General features: G+C 40.4%; 2 protein-coding genes across 6 annotated transcripts in view; both read left to right on the top strand.

The window, feature by feature from the left end:
* Nucleotides 1–10,443, top strand: part of XPOT (exportin for tRNA) — a 43,818-nt gene extending 33,375 nt beyond the window's left edge. The window contains exons 23-25 of one of the 2 annotated variants that reach the window (XM_010386920.2): nucleotides 1,333–1,404; nucleotides 7,198–7,254; nucleotides 9,851–10,443. In XM_010386920.2, the coding sequence (XP_010385222.2) occupies nucleotides 1,333–1,404; nucleotides 7,198–7,254; nucleotides 9,851–9,877 (156 nt within the window). In that variant the 3' untranslated portion in view covers nucleotides 9,878–10,443. The remainder of the gene's footprint in view (nucleotides 1–1,332; nucleotides 1,405–7,197; nucleotides 7,255–9,850) is intronic. The other variant, XM_010386919.2, reaches the window with a different exon arrangement.
* Nucleotides 10,444–14,115: 3,672 nt separating this feature from the next.
* The window catches only part of TBK1 (TANK binding kinase 1), a 53,060-nt gene continuing 49,984 nt past the window's right edge, over nucleotides 14,116–17,191 (top strand). For 2 of the 4 annotated variants that reach the window (XM_010386917.2, XM_010386918.2), the window contains exon 1: nucleotides 14,116–14,238. The gene's annotated coding sequence lies outside the window, so the exon portion shown is untranslated. Of the gene's footprint in view, nucleotides 14,239–14,427; nucleotides 14,447–17,191 lie in introns of those variants that run through there. The other 2 variants (XM_030939396.1, XM_030939397.1) reach the window with 2 other exon arrangements.

Here is a 17,191-nt window from a genome sequence, read left to right as displayed (position 1 = left end):
GCACTCCAGCCTGGGCAACAGAGTGAGACTGTCTCAAAAAACAAAAACAAAACAAAATGAAAAAGCAGAACCAGAGGTAGGAGCATTATGAAAGACAAGGGAAGACAGTCTCAAGAGAGGAGATTGGATGGCATTGTTTGGATGCTAGACAGTCAAGGTGGATGTGGATGAGGGATGAAAGGAAACAGTAAGGATGGTATTTCTAGTTCAGAAGTATTTGTTTTATCCATAGAAGTGTTAAACATACAGAATTGAGTCAAACAATATTATATTTAAAGTGTTTGCTTCAAAATCAAAAAGAAAAAAATGTTTTGCTTCATTGTTCTATTTTTCTCATTGTTTTGACTGACTTGAGGTATAAGTTTACTTTCCCTGATTCAAAACAAGCAAAACTACACTTTTAAAAAGTGATAACAGTGAGGTTACAAAGTGATGAACATTGAATAGGAAGCAATGGTACACAGACAGGGTAGACGTAAGAAAAAGATGAGAAGGAAAGTAGGAGGGATCTGGGAAACAGTGCAGGGTTACTGCCTCTCAGTTAAAGACAGGTTTCCTCTGATGGGTCATTAAACTGTGACCTAGATCCAAGGCGAAGGAGGAAACATAAATCCTTTGATTCAGGAGCACTAATATTAAACAGGAATTCCAGGTATTAGTGCAAGGAAGAGTCCATCAAGGAGAGATACATTGAATTTTTTTTTTTTTTTTTTTTTTGAGACAGTGTCGCTCAGTTGCCCAGGCTGGAGTACAGTGGCATAATCTCGGCTCACTGCAGCCTGTGCCTGCCGGGTTTAAGTGATTCTCCTGTCTCAGCCTCCTGAGTAGCTGGGATTACAGGCATGTACCATGATGCCCGGCTAATTTTTTTCTATCTTTGGTAGAAACAGGGTTTCACCATGTTGGCCACACTGGTCTGGAACTCCTGACCTCAAGTGATCCACCCACATCGTCCTCCCAAAGTGCTGGGATTACAGGCGTGAGCCTCTGCACCTGGCCAAGAACCTTATTTTTCAGATGGAGAAACCAAGGCTCAGAGAGGTTAAGTAACTTGTCCAAGTGCAGCAAACCACCAGGGCACATGTATACCTATGTAACGAAACTGCACGTTCTGCACATGGACCCCAGAACTTAAAGTATAATAAAAAAAAAAAAGAAAGAAAAAAAAGAAAAAGTTGCCAGAGCCAGGCTTCAAACCAAGGCAGTCTGGCTCTGGAGTCTGTGTTCTTAAGCACAATATTATGTTGCCTTTAAAGTGTACATGTATTGTTCCAATTCTTTTTAAGCTTATTAATGTCAAGCAAGAAAACAGTTGTATCTTTTAATCTTCAGGGCCCAGAATGTGTTCAGTATCTTCAACAAGAATACCTGCCCTCCTTGCAAGTAGCTCCAGAAATAATTCAGGTAAGAGCTGTTTCTTACCATTGTGTAGGCGAGCAATCACAGTAGTAGCAGTATTGCCTGTGACATTGTCGCCAGCAGAAATCACAAATATTTTCATATCACATAAGTTGTTGCCAGTATCTGAAAATACTGTTCATGCTTATCACCATTTTGAAATTATGAGTTACTAATATCACTACAACTTGTTATATAACAAGTTAATAAGTCCTTACTGTTCTACCATACTTTAATTTGATAACCATTGTTCAGTATAATTGGCTTCTGTCGTAATCCCATGTATTATGTGTCATGCATTTTTTTAAAAAAACATTCTAAAGGAGCCTAATAGGCTTTTCCAGACTGCTGAAGGGGACCACAGCAGAGTTCTGAAGCTTTGTGCCAGGTAGTTCATTGTGTGTACACCAAGTTTATCAAGGCTTAATCTGTAAATCTGAAACTGTATTTTAAGAAAAGTGTCTGAAAAGTTACCTTATACTTTTAAGAAGTCATTTGTATAATATTGTTTCTTGGCATATAATTTTCCAGATTTCTTGTCCAGTAGTACATGGAGTTAATGAAGTATCAAACTTTTGATTAAAACTAGAATTACAATCTCTTATGTAGATTGCAAAATCTGTTTCTTCATCAATAGTGTTTTTATTGTAAGAACACTTATATGAGAAATATACCATCAACGATTTTTACATGCACAACACAGTATTGTTAATTATAGGGACAGTGATGTACCTGTAAAATATAGGTGGATCTCTAGAACATATTCATCTTGCATAACTTAAGACTTTATACCCGTTGATAAGCAATTCCCATTTCCCACAGCCCCCATCTCCTGGCAACTACCATTCTACTCTCTGATTCTGTGAATTTCACTACTTTAGATACCGAATATAAGTGGAATCATACAGTTATTTCTCTTTTTGTGACTGGCTGTTTCACACAATGTGTTCTAGATTCATCCATGTTATTACATGTCAGGATTTCCCAATTTTTAAAGACTGAATAACATGCCATTGTATGTATATATCACATTTTCTTTATGCATTAATCCACTGATAGATTCATTTGGGATATTTTCACATCTTGGCTATTTTAAGTGCTACAGTTAACATGGGAGTGCAAATATGTCTTTGAGATGCTGATTCCAATTCTTGTAGATAAATACCCAGAAGTGGGATTGCTGGATTATATGGTAGTTCTATTTTTAATTTTCTGAAGAAACCTCTTACTATTTTCTATAGTGACTGTATACCATTTTGCATTTCCGTCAGTTGTGTAGCAGGGTTCCAATTTTACCACATCCTCACCAATGTTTGTTGTCTTTTGTTTTTTTATAATAGCCATTCTAATAGGTGTGAGGTGATACCTCATTGTGGTTTTGATTTGCATTTCCCTGATGATTAGTGATGTTTGAACATCTTTTCATATACCTGTTAGCCATTTGTATTTGGAGAAGTCTATTCAAGTCTTTAGCCCATTTTCTAATCAAGTTATTAAGTTTTTTGCTATTGAATTAAAGGAGTTTTTTATATTTTAGAAATTAACCCCTTATCAGATAAATGGTTTGCAAATATCTTCTCCCATTCTCGAGCTATTCCAGAGGTTGCCTTTTTGCTGTGTTGATTGCTTACTTTATGGTGCAGAAGCTTCTTAGTTTGATGTAGCCCCACTAATGTAGCTTTTCATGATATCAATGAAATTATTTCCAAGACCAGCATCTTGAAGCTCTTCTATGTTTTCTTCTACTTTTGCAGTTTGGAGACTTTATATAAAGTCTTTAATATATTTTGAGTTGAGTTTTGTGTATGGTGTTAGATAAGGGTCTCGTTTTCTTTTGCACATAGATATCCAGCTTTACCAGCGCCATTTGTTGAATAGATTATTGTTTCCCCATTGTGTATTCTTAGTACCCTTGTTGAAGATCAGCTGACTATATGCAGGGTTGATTTTCAAATTCTATTTTGTTCCATTGGTTTATATGTCTGTCTTAAAAGAGACAGGGTCTCACTCTGTTGTCCAGACTCAAATGTGATGGCACCATCATAGCTCACAGCGACGACAAACTCCTGGACTCAAAGAATCCTTCTGCCTCTGCCTCTGCCTCCCAAGTAGCTAGGATATATGTCTGTCTTTTGCTGTTACCATACTGTTTTCATACTGTAATATTAAAATATATTGTGAAATCTGGAAGTGTGGTACATCCAGCTTTGCTCTTTCTCTGGATTGTTTTGACTATTCAGGGCCTTTTGTGATTTTATGTAAATTCTAGTTTTTTTTCTATTTCTATAAAATATGCTCTTGGAACTTTTATACGGATTGCCTTGAATCTGTACGTTGCTTTGTTTTTTGTTTTTGGAATGATTAAGAAGCTTTTTAAAAATTTTTAATTTTATTTTTATTTTTTTGAGATGGAGTCTTGTTTTAGTGCCCAGGCTGGAGTGCAGTGGCATGATCTTGGCTCATTGCATGCAACCTCCGCTTCCCAGGTTCAAGTGATTCTCGTGGCTCAGCTTCCTGAGTAGCTGGGATTACAGGCAGGCACCACCATGCCGGACTAAATTTTGTTTTTGCTTTTTTTTTAGTAGAGAAAAAAGTTTTAGTTGAGACCAGGCTGGTCTCGAACTCCTGACCTCAGTGATCTTCCCACCTTGGCCTTCTAAAGTCTTGGGATTTTAATGTGACCACCTTGCCTGGCCATTAAGAAGCATTTTGTTGACCTGATGGAATAGCGATATTCATTTAGCAGCTCAGTTTTATATACTCTTTCCCCTGTGTCGTTTTACATAACGTGTAAAGGTGGGGAAGAGGGCCCTTTTATTGCAAAGACATTTCCAGAGTCGTCATCTTTTTCTTTCTCTTTTTTGAGACAGTCTTGCTTTGTCGCTGAGACTGGAGTGCAATGGCATTATCTCTGCTCACTGTAACTTCTGCCTCCCAGGTTCAAGCAATTCTCCAGCCTCAGCCTCCCAAGTAGTTAGGATTACAGGCGCCCACCACCACGCCTGACTAATTTTTATATTTTTAGTAGAGATGGGGGGGGTCAGCATGTTGGCTAAGCTGGTCTTGAACTCCTGACCTCAAGTGATCCACCGGCCTCGGCCTCCCAAAGTGCTGGGATTACAGGCATGAGCCATCGCACCTATCCAGAACCACGGGCTTTTCTGTGACCAAGGTAACCCCTTATCAATTACCCTAGCCCGTAGTGGCCTTGGATCTTACTGCTAGGCACTGGCTTTCAGTGTTGCTTTGTACTTCCCTGTCTTCTCCTTGGGTAATGCCACTAGGCCCGGGTAGGATGCCTGCCCTTTCACTTCACAGGTAGATTCCCATAAGAACTACTTTGAAGGCCAAAATGAGATGGGTGAGAGAACTGCTTTTTCTCCTGCTCTCCTTTCTTGTGTCCTCATTCTTGCCCATGATTTTTTTGATGTGTTCCATGATCTCCTTATTCATCTTGATCTCTATATCCACCAGGACCTGCTCTTCATAATATAAATAGAATTGTAGGAAGGGTGATGGTATTGTGTTCTCAAACATCATGATCTGCATCCAAGGGTTTTTTGTTTGTTTGTTTGTTTGTTTGAGATGGGGTCTTGCTGTAGTCTTGCTCTGTCACCCAGGCTGGAGTGCAGTAGCACGATCTCGGCTCACTGCAGCCTCCGCCTCCCGGGTTCAAGTGATTCTCCTGCCTCAACCTCCCGAGTAGCTGGGATTACAGGCGCCCGCCACCACACCCAGCTAATTTTTGTATTTTTAGTAGAGAAAGGGTTTCACCATGTTGGCCAGGCTGGTCTCGAATTCCTGACCTCATGATCCACCCACCTCGGCTTCCCAAAGTGCTGGGATTACAGGTGTGAGCCACCGTGCCCCATCCAAGGGTTTTTTTTTTTTTTTTTTGATCTGAGGTATGTTGAAAAATACAAATTTCCTGGTACCCTCACCCAGCTCCCCAGGTGTGTTATAATTCACTGTTGTGACCTTCACCAACTCCCTGAACACTACTACATCACCCTGGTCTGGGTACTGCAGAAGGGGAAGGGCCCCTTCACAGGTGGTGGCAGTCAGACACCAAAGAGGGGTAAGAGAACAGCAGACACCACTTCTCCTCAGCAGATTGCTTTGGGTAGTGAGGACATTTTAACAATATTAAGTCTTCAGTCCATGACACAGCTGTCTTTCAATGGTGTTTTTTTGTTTTTATTTTGAGACAGGGTCCTCACTGTCGCCCAGGCTGGTGTGCAGTGGTGCGATCTCAGCTCACCGCAACCTCTGCCTCCCAGGTTCAAGCAGTTCTCCCACCTAAACCTCCCAAGTAGCTGGGACTACAGGTGTGTGCCACCACACCTGGCTAATTTTTGTATTTTTGGCAGAGATGGGGTTCCACCATGTTGGCCAGACTGGTCTTGAACTCCAGACCTCAAGTGATCCAGCCACTTCATCCTCCCAAAGTGGTGGGATTACAGGCATGAACCACTGCGCCCAGCCTCAATGGTGTTTTTTTGAGGCTTTTATAATGCTGTTTTTTCAAAAATAAAGTAGATCTCACGTGAGTTTAAAAGATGAATTTAACTCATTTTTAATGAATTTGTGATCTCTTACTTAACAATATACCACCTTTAACTTTAGAGATATTAATGACTTTCTTGGTTATCATTTGTTACGTAAGTAAACTAGTATTTTAATGAAAATATTAATTATTATTGTGATCTTAGTGCTCACCAAAAGTAGAACTAGACCATTCAGTTTACAGCTAATCTTCTTCCAGATTGCTAAATGAAGCAAAATTATTTTTCTATTTAGTAATTCATTATGAAAGATAAGGAACCTCAGTTTTCCCTTTTTAATATGCCTTATGTCTGACAACACATTTTGCAGAATATTCCCTATTCTCTTTTTCTTTTGGTCTAGCTCTGTTTATCCCTCTTACTAGATGTGAGCAGCCATAGCAATGTAGTTTTTGTCCCACTCACTCTTATCAGGCATGAGTCCACCTTGTCTAGGAGAGCTGTGTTCTCAAAAGTGAAATCAGCCTGTTTGACAAGTACTAACATTTGAAAATGCTACAAACCTCTTGTGGTGAGATACTGTTTGAATTGATCTTGATAAATTAAATACTATGAATTTGAAGCAACCTTAAATTCCTTTGACAGATAAATGGATAAACAATATGGTATATACATACAATAGACTATTAAGCCTGATTCATAAAATAATCCTGTCATATGCTATAATGTGGATGAACCTAGAGGACATTATGCTAAATGAAATAAGGCAGTTATTAAAAGACAATGCTGTATGATTCCATTTGTTTGAGATATCTAAAGTAGACTCACCAAAGCAGAAAGTGGTGGTTGCCAGGGGCTGGAGCAGGGGAAAATGGGGAGTTCTTCAGTTAAGAGGCAGAAAGCAAGCTTGTTTTGCAAGATGTAAAAGTTCTAGAAACCTGTTGTACAACAGTGTGCATGTAGTTAATGCTACTGTACTGTACATATAAAAGTGGTTAACGTGATAAGTTTTAAGTGTTTTTAACTACAGCTTTTTTTAAAAAAGAGCCAGGCACAGTGACTTATACCTGTAATTCCAGCTTCTTGGGAGGCTGAGGTGCGAGTGTCCTTTGAGCCTAGGAGTTGGAGGCTACAGTGAGCTATGATCACACCGCTGTACTCCAGCCTAGATGACAGAGCAAGACCATCTCTTAAAAAAAATCAAAAAAAAAAAAAAAAAAACCTGTGGATATGAATTACGATGGATTTAATACAAATACATTTGTTCTTTCTCCCTCTTTCCCCCACCCCCCAGGAGTTTTGTCAAGCGCTTCAGCAGCCTGATGCTAAAGTTTTTAAAAATTACTTAAAGGTAGGTATTTGCGAAGCTCACGTATCTTCATACAATTAGGTAATGTTTGAGAGTCAAGAGAGAATACATATCTGCAATTATAGATGTTTATGTGAAGTCCCTTTTAAGTAAGCTGTTGCAAAAGATCATAAGTTAGGTAAGCACACTGAATGTGTACACCTTTGATTATATTGGTGAGAAAATGCCAGTTTTATAGTTTCATGATGTAATTAAATAGAAACTAGAGGGATTAGGAGAATAAGAAATGTTCAGGAACAGTTGTCTACATTAAGTTGAAAAGAAGGGGCTAAAAATATAAAAACAGAAGAATGAGATACTTGCTTATATCCTATTTTGAAACATTTGAACTGTAAAACAGACAAAAACGAGAATCCTCAGATTTGGGCCATCAAGCCTCCTTTTATAAGTGTGTCATCCTTTGACTGTGTTTCTAACATTTTCCCTTGTCAGTTTTTTCTTAGTTGTAGTTTGTCAGCTTAAACATATCAGAGAGTTTGTGTGGAAGAATATTGAGGGCTTTTTTTTTTTTTTTTTTTTTTTTTTAATCATTGGGAACCCTCCCCTTTGCCATCCTCCCATAAAAAAGCAAAGTGCCTATGCGAGTAACCCCTGTTGAATAACCATAAGTCAAACTGAATTTAAGGACTCAATCCTCACTATTAGAGGTGTCTGTAACAGTAGATCTAGGTACCCTGTAGAAGGCTTATGCTCCAGATGTGGTTATTCATCTGCATAGCTTTTGTAAAAAATCTTCCTTCTGGGCCCAACTTCTCTTCAGTGATGACATTATCTTAGTGATCATAACTATCAGTGTTAGCATTATTATTCTAGTTGGAAAAAATGAATTTCATTCTTTTGTGCTCACTCCTCCCTTCACATCTGATTGATCCTCAGATCTTGCAGATTCTTTCCTCATCCTCTCTTCTGTCTCTGCTGCTCTGGTGTAGGCTGATGTTATCTTATTCTGATGTTTCTTCTCTTGTTCTAGCCAGGCTGATGTGTTTGACTCTTCAAATAGTCCTTTGATATTTATTCGCCTTCCTCATAATCTTCCTAAACAAATTCATGTTTCTCAGTTTGGTACTTAATTTTTTTTTTCGTATTCTGACCTGAGACTACCTTTCTGTTTTTTCTTGCAGAAATGGTCTTTACTGTTCTTGTAGTTCTTCAAAAATCCTGCCTTAATAGCAGCCCAACTTCTGTATGAACTGTACCCATTTTTCTATGTTTGCCTTAAGCACGGTCTCCTTGTAAGGTTTTCTTTTGCCTATATAGTGATCATTCTTTTCCCTGCACATAGTCAGTAGATTATCTGTTAAATGAATCTCCTAGGTACTAGGGCACTATCAATACTGTTCTTGTCTGTATTAGTCCATTTTCACGCTGCTGATAGACATATCTGAGACTGGGCAATTTACAAAATAGGTTTATTGGACTCACAATTCCACATGGCAGGGGAGGCCTCACAATCATGTCAGAAGGCAAGGAGGAGTGAGTCACATCTTACATGGATGGCAGCAGGCAAAAAGAGAGCTTGTGCAGGGAGACTCCCATTTTTAAAACCATCATATCTCGTGAGACCCATTTACTATCAGGAAAACAGCATGGGAAAGACCTGCCCCCATGATTCAATCATCTCCCACCCGGTCCTTCCCACAACACATGGGAATTATGGGAGCTACAAGATGAGATCTGGGTGGGGACACAGGGTCAAACCATATCATTGTCCTTACTGAGAACAGTGAATTATGTCTGATGCTCACCTGACCTGCTATGGATGGCAGTGTGTAGTACTAGGCCATGCCTAGCACAGCCTCTAGCCAACTCCTTTGTAGTCTCAAATTCTGACTTGGAGGTACTTTTGAATCATCAAATAAATAGTAAATTCCTTATGGGGTTAGAATTGCTGTGTTTAGCTTTGACTTGTTTCCTCCTCAATATTTATTTATTTATTTTTGAGACGGAGTTTCGCTGTTGTTGCCCAGGCTGGAGTGCAATGGCACGATCTCGGCTCACCACAACCTCCACCTCCTGGGTTCAAGTGATTCTCCTGCCTCAGCCTCCCGAGTAGCTGGGATTACAGGCATGCGCCACCGCACCAGGCTAATTTTTTCTATTTTAAGTAGAGATGGGGTTTCTTCGTGTTGGTCAGGCTGATCTCAAACTGCTGACCTCAGATGATCCGCCTGCCTCAGCCTTCCAAAGTGCTGGGATTACAGGCGTGAGCCACTGTGCCCAGCCTCAATATTTAATTTACCAGTGTTAATTTTGAAATAGTACCAATCAGTAAAAAGGTGTCAAGAGCATGTTTTCTTCTGACCACTTGATTTCCATAGCATAGAGATAATACCATATTTTCACTACTTCCCCAGTTGGGTGATGTCAGCATAAGTTATATCTAGACTTACCAAATTCTCCAGAACAGAAAGTTCTTACCTTGGATTACATATGGATATATAAGGCATGCGAAATGTTCTAAATATCTATCATATGTTACAAAAGAACACTGCTAGCACTCAGAAACTTGGAGCCATTCTTCAGGTGAAAGTGGTATCTTCTGACATTAGTATTGATTGCATTAATACTTTATTTACAGGTGTTCTTCCAGAGAGCAAAGCCCTAAGGACTGGATTTCCCTGTGCCTACTTCATGATCAGGAATTCCAGTTAGTGTATAAAGAAGCGATTTTTGTGTGCCATTCACACTGGTCTTTTTCACACTGTTTTGAGCTTACTGCAGTATATGTTTTGGGATTTTTCTGTAAAATGGGTGTAATTTTCCTGATACAGGTATGTAACAACAAAAGAAGTTGCCTGCATGCCGGTCCAAATTGTTCTGTATAAAGATGCTCTTAAAAGACACAGTTATCCTAGAACCTTAATTCTTTTTTATTTGAAATTTTAAGTCAAGTCCTTTATAAAGACCACAGCAGTGGAAAACAGTGTACTTTTTAAAAAATTGCTGAGTATAAAATGTTCGAAAATTTTCTTTATGTGTGAAGACACATAAAGTATGGGGGGAATACAACAATCAAAACTAACTTTTTGTAGATAGCCATTTCATTTCTTTAAACTGTTTCAATGCCAATATGTATTCTACAAAAGAGAATGGTTTTAGGCTCCAGTGTTACACTTTTTTTTATATATTATATATATATATAAATAAATTTTACGTAGTGAAATCTACCAAGTCTTTTCTGGAATTATTATAAATACTTTAGTTTTATTTCTCATCTTAATCTCTCCCTAATTCCCCATTTAAAGGTTTACAAATATGAGTGTGTGGATGCTTTAATTCATTTAACCTCACTCCTCAAAGGTAACATGCAACTTAGTTCTGTTATATGAGAGTCTTTTTTTTTAATGTACTAGAAAAAGCCTATGTGAATCTGTTGATAGAATTTAAAATTCCAGGCCGGGCGTGGTGGCTCACGACTGTAATCCCAGCACTTTGGGAAGCCAAGGCAGGTAGATCATTTGAGGTCAGGAGTTTGAGACTAGCCTGGCCAACGTGGTGAAACCCCATCTCTACTAAAAATACAACAGTTAGCCAGGTGTGATGGTGCACGCTTGTAATCCCAACTACTCAGGAGGCTGAGGCAGAAGAATCGCTTGAACCCAGAAGGCAGAGGTTGCAGTGAGCTGAGACTGCCACTGCATGCCAGCCTGGGCGAGACAGTGAGACTCTGTCTCAGAAAAAAAAAAGAATTTAAAATCCCAATTTATTTTCTAACTCTTTTATTGGATGTATTTAGAATACAGTATACTTATAGTATACCTATGTGTTTATTATGTTTGTAAATGGTAGCTAACATTTAATTACTAGAAGTACTTACCCCTGCCTTCCTCCATTTTTATTCATAGCTACTTGAGAAAGCAAAAGGAAATAATAGTTATCAGTAGTATCACTGGAAAATTGAGAGGAGAGACAAAACTGAGCAGCAGAATTCGTATAGACATTTAAGTTTAAATTCTAAAAGCCCAATTGAGATTTTCAGGGAGGGTGTGTTTTGCCCTTTGGCCTCATGAATGGGTTTCATGAATGGGCTTCAGTGGCCTATAAACTCTGTAAAATTCTATTCTAAATTTTGCACATTTATTTTGTTCTGGTTAATTCCAGAAGACATTTCAAACATTTTTCTTATATCATATAATAAAAGTACTTAACTAAACTGACAATTATAAAAATAAATCAGCCGGGCGCGGTGGCTCACGCCTGTAATCCCAGCACTTTGGGAGGCTGAGGTGGGTGGATCACAAGGTCAGGAGTTCAAGATCAGCCTGGCCAACACGGTGAAACCCCGTCTCTACTAAAAATACAAAAATTAGCCAGGCGTGGTGGCGGGCACCTGTAATCCCAACTACTCAGAGGCTGAGGCAGAGAATTGCTTGAACCCAGGAGGTGGAGGTTGCAGTGAGCCGAGATCGTGCCACTGCACTCTAGCCTGGGCGACAGAGAGAGACTGTCTCAAAAAATAAAATACATAAGTAAATCAGTGAAATGCACCTTATACTTTAATAAAAAATGTTTTCAGAAATAGATAAGTGAAAGCTGAGTGTTTCTTTGATAGGTTCCCCTGTACTATACAAGTGATAATTACAGCTATTGTAATAGTAGTAATTGTTAAACAGATACTAATGAATAGCATAGCATAGTGGGTAAGAGTTTATATAGCACAGGCTCTAGAATCAGATTAAGTAGGTTCAAATACCAGTTCTGCCAGTAACTGGTTTAGAACCTTGGGCAAGTTAAATAATGTCTCCCAGCCTCAGTTTTCCTATTTGTAAAATGGGGGAAATAATGGTAGCTACCTCAAAACTCATGAATTCAATGAGTTAAACTTGAAAAAACTTATTACAGTAGCTGGCACATAAAGACTTGATAGTAGTTTATATGGATGCTATCTCATATTAGCATATATGGAATTAATAGTGTATCACTATACTTTTTTTTTTTTTAATAGAGACCAGTCTGTCACCCAGGCTGGAGTGCAGTGGTGACATCATAGCTCACTGTAACTTCTAGCCCCATACTCTACTAATCCTCCTGCCTCAGCATCTAGATTAGCTGTGATTGCAGGTGTGCACCACCACACCCAGCTACTTTTTTTCTTTTTTTTGGTAGAGACAGGGTCTCGCTATGTTACTCAGTCTGATCTCAAACTCCTGGCCTCAATCCTCCCACTGGCCTCACAATGTTGGGATTACAGGCATCAACCACTGCGCGCGGCCTGTACTATGCTATCAGTTCCATATATGGAAAGGTGTTTTCCCGTTCGGAGCTCTTTAAAGCTCTGCAGAAGATTTACGTGTGTTTATAGAGCTAAGAGAAATCAGGGCATGGAAATTGAGTGTGTAATAAAAATTAAACTCTTCATGTTATATAATCATGCATAATTTCTGTCTTCTTCTCTGAAGTTGCCTAGAGCACCATCACAGTTAGGAAACTTCCTTCGTGAATTTCCTTATTACCAAAAGCAAGTACCCAAATAATTGTCTCAAGAGAGGAAGGACAAACTGTTAACAAGCTGAAATATTTGGGGATTTGTGTGACCTGACTAGGGAACCACAGGGTTTTGTAATGCCTGATTTAGCCCTGTGCCTAACAGTTTATTTAAATCTTAATGCTAATGTTAATTGGTTCCCAGGTGGTTGACCTTATAAGAAAACACTGTGTGGTATTTTAATGTGGTAAACATGTGAATGAAGGCCTTTGGCTCAGTTAATCACTCCCACAACTTTGAGCTGTGGTTTTACTGGTGGTAGGAACTTTACCAGGTCTTCGCTCTTGTCATTAGATATCAGAGAACTGAAATTGGTTGGAATTGTAAGCAGTGAATAGATGTGTTGTTAGAATGATTCCATCACTTATACGTTGTTTAAAATGCTAATAAAGTAACTTGCTTTGTAAGAACACATTAGAGTGGACTTTTGTTATCTCCATTGTGCATTTGATAAAACTGAGGCTTAGAGAGGTAAGAAACTTGCTTTTAAGTTAGTAATTGGCGGCCAAGACAGCAACCCTAGGTCTGTTCCATTCAAAAGCCTCTGAGCCACTCCTCATGACTTCCCGTTCATTCGTGTTTGCTGTAGTACTACTCTGGGACACACCATCTTCCTCTTCCCCTCCACTCAGAAATTTAGCCCTAGATTAGCAGCGGTCTCTCTGCCCCCTCCTTACGTTAAGAAAGGCCGGTTTTGCTGTCCGTGGGCAGAAAGGACCCCTTCAGAAAGCTATTCCTTATTGGGAATAGCTGCTTGAGATTTTGACTGCACGAATATTGCAGGACCTAATTTTAGTATTTAGGTTTTACTTCTTAAATTCTTAAGTTTGGAGTTAGATACTCCAAAACGGCCATTTTCCAAAATACCGAGAGGGAGTTAAATGAACATAATTACATTAAGAATTTAACGTCTTTCTGGGTGATGGGAAAATGAAAAAAAGAATGTAGTCTGAATTACTGTGAGACGATAATCTGGTTCCACTGCAGCCAAAGTGGGCCCTTAAAACATAGAATCCATCCCTCCCGGCTCTGCCGGCCGTCTGTGCCTGCCCCCGACGTGTCCCACGTTCTGCACACCTGTAAATCGGGATGTAATCCCTTGTTCAGAGTCGGTCCGCCCCACTGTCGGCCGGCGCTCGGGGTAGGGGCGGGATTTGCAGTTGCGGGAATCCCAGTTACTGTGTTCGCTGCTCAGGGCTCCTCACTTCGCCTTTAGAGTAAAGGGGGGCGAGGGGAACAGTGGACGGGGTGTGTCTCCAGACATCCCCCTCATTACCGTGGCCTGGGAAGCCGACTCAGCAGTCGCCGCCACAGCTGCGGTGGCTACCGGACGGGCCATAGGCGTGCGCACGCGCACCCGCACCGGCGCGCCGGCCGTCGGTCACGTGGCCCCCGGCCAGGGCTTGCGAAGCCGGAAGTGTCCTGTGGCTCGAGGAGGCCGCGGGAGCCCGCCGGCGGTGGCGCGGCGGAGACCCGGCTGGGTAAGTAAGACGGCCGCGGGCGGAGGGGCCAAGGCGGCGCGGGGCGCGGTCGGTCAGGCCTGCGCCGCCCGGCGGGGAGCGCTCCCGCCCCCTGTGGGAGGCTGGGATGCTGAGTCAGAGCGGGGGCGGGGGCGGGCGCACCGAGAAGCCCAGCACGACCCGAGGCCAAGCCATCCAGGACCCAGGCTGCGCGGACACTGCCTCTGGGGTGTGTGTCAGGGGCGGCCGTAGCCGGTGGAATGGTCGCGCGGGCCCTCTTCCCTGCATCCCCGCTCCTCGCCGCGCGGCCGGTCCTCGACCTGCATCCCGTCCGGGGGCTTTGGGCACAAAGAGTACGACTCCGTTACCGGGCCTGGGCCCTGGCTGCCCGGGGAGGCAGGGACACCTCTTTCCCTTGAAGTTAGATTCGCTGTTTTCTACCCTCTTTCCGAGAGTGGACACAACTGGCAGTTTTTAAATGCATTGATTTTTCAGAGGATTAAAAAGAGACGTTTCCTTAGAGTTTTAGTGATGTTCTGTCCGCAGAGGTTGACTCATACCGGAAACTAGAAGCCTAAGATATTTTAAATATATGCCTATGAAATACGAATTCCCGGACGTTCCTTGCTCCTCGTCTACCTGACTTATGGGTTTAATTTGTAGTCTCTATCCCAGGTATTTTTAGTAGGTGGCCTCAAAACAACTGCCAAGTAACTGCCAAATGTATAACCAAAGACAGGTCTTTTCCACTCTGGAAGCCCCAGTGTATGAATCACATAGGGGTAGAGTTTGGAAATCCTGGAACTTTGTCCATAGGCCATGTCGTCAAACCTGTTTTCATCCCTCAACAAATAGTAACTTTCGTTTTGGACAGTATAAGGAAGTAGGCTGAACACGGCATCATCAGCAACATACTTGTTGAGTGCCTGCCTATATGCTTGTCAATAATTTGGGACGATTTATATGGCAAGCACGTTGTGGGTGTGCTGAGTCATGTTTTAGCATGTTATTGTGGAGTTATTGGAAGATAGTTTCAAAAGATATTTCCCCTGACCACTATTGTGATTACTCTTAAACAGAAACCATAGTTTTGTATCTGCATAGAGAACAGATACCTTAGCTGATAAATATTTTCCTTATTATTCTGAAGGTACATACATATAGGTACCTAATGGTACTATTTGCCATTTATAGTTACATTGATTAGGGAAGGTTTTTCATTAGATGGTTGAGACGTTTATTATTGTATCGTGAATGAAATGTAATAACTGACAAATGTGTATTCCTTATTTGTGAAAAGAAAATCTTATTTTTATTGCTTATTTCCAGTAGTCGTATATAAAATTTATCTAAATTAGATGGGTAGTAAAATTATATAAAAATATCCTGCTGTATCTGTGATTGGTAAAATTGAGACCCCTGACCATTCTGCATATTCCTAACCCAACTTGGGGATATTGGTAGTCATTAATTCATCACAGAATACCTACTCTAGCATACTACTTTTTGCTTTAACTTACTGTGGAGGGATATTAAAATCCATGTTTTGATGACAGTACAGCAGGTTTAAGGGGGCATGGTAGGACTAGTGTTTATGCTATGTTAGCATACATCAATTTTAGTCCAATGTGGAGCTTGGATATTTTGTATACCTTGATAGATCCATAGCTTTTCAGTATTAAAGACTTGATAATACAGGCTACTTGGTACGTTTATATATTTATACTTGGAGGTTGGAGAAACTACCCTTAATTTCAGAAGAGTTCGTAACTTTTCAGGAATAATCATTTTTGCACCTTTCCTTTATACTTGTCAGGTTCTGTGTAGATTGTGTAGATGAAATTTTAGCTTATGGAAATATTATGCAATGGCAACATTTGTTTTCATTAGTGTTTCCCTGCTCTGAAGGAAACAAAGTAATTTTTTCTATATTTATTATATTTTACATTATTACTTTTCTTTATTTTAAAACACCTTAAATTATGTCTTAAATTAATCTTTCAAAATATTTGAAGGAGGTAAGTAACAATATCACTCTCACTGACAAAGACAAAATTAGAAGAGAAATAGGTGTTGGTTTTTATTGTTTTTGTTGTTTTTTTTTTTTTGAGATGGAGTCTCGCTCTTTCACCCAGGCTGAAGTGCAGTGGTGCGATCTCAGCTCACTGCAACCTCTGCCTGCCGGGTTCAAGCAGTTCTCCTGCCTCAGCCCTCTGAGTAGCTGGGATTACAGGCATGCACCACCTCGCCTGGCTAATTTTTTTGTATTTTTAATAGAGGAGGGGTTTCTCCATATTGGCCAGGCTGGTCTCGAACTCCTGACCTTGTGATCCGCCCGCCTCGGACTCCCAAAGTAGTGGGATTACAGGCATGAGCCACTGCATCCAACTGAGAAATAGATGTTTCTTTCAGCCCTGTGATAAGTTAACTAAATTGAATGTATGTCATTGGTTAATTTTTTTTTCAAAGCTCGCACAGCATTGTAGCCTTGAAGATTGCTAGAAACTTAGATTTTTTTTTTTTTTTTTTTTTGAGATGGAGTCTTGCTCTGTCACCCAGGCTGGAATGGGGTGGCACGATCTTGGCTCACTGCAGCCTCTGCTTCCGGGTTCAAGTAATTCTCCTGTCTCAGCCTCACTAGTAGCTGGGATACAGGCACCTGCCACCATCCCCGGCTAATTTTTGTATTTTTTCTGGAGACAGGGCTTTTCTATGTTATCCAAGGTCTCAAACTCCTGGCCTCAGGTGATCTGCCCACCTTGGCCTTCCAAAGTGCTGGGATTACAGGCATGAGCCACTGCTGTCAGCTGAAACTTAGATTTCTTTTTGTCATATTATTGTATTTTATTATAGTATGTGTAGTGTATACTAACTTAAAGGGAAATAATGTAATCAAAATGATGATCATGGGGAAAATGGCATCTTGCTTTAATCTTCAACTTAAAGTTACTCTTAATAATCCATTTATACCATT

Source organism: Rhinopithecus roxellana, chromosome 10 (assembly GCF_007565055.1).
Source record: "Rhinopithecus roxellana isolate Shanxi Qingling chromosome 10, ASM756505v1, whole genome shotgun sequence".
In the NCBI taxonomy this organism is placed as follows: Eukaryota; Metazoa; Chordata; class Mammalia; order Primates; family Cercopithecidae; genus Rhinopithecus; species Rhinopithecus roxellana.
Note: the sequence above shows the minus strand (reverse complement) of the source record. Positions and strands in the feature narration are given on the sequence as shown.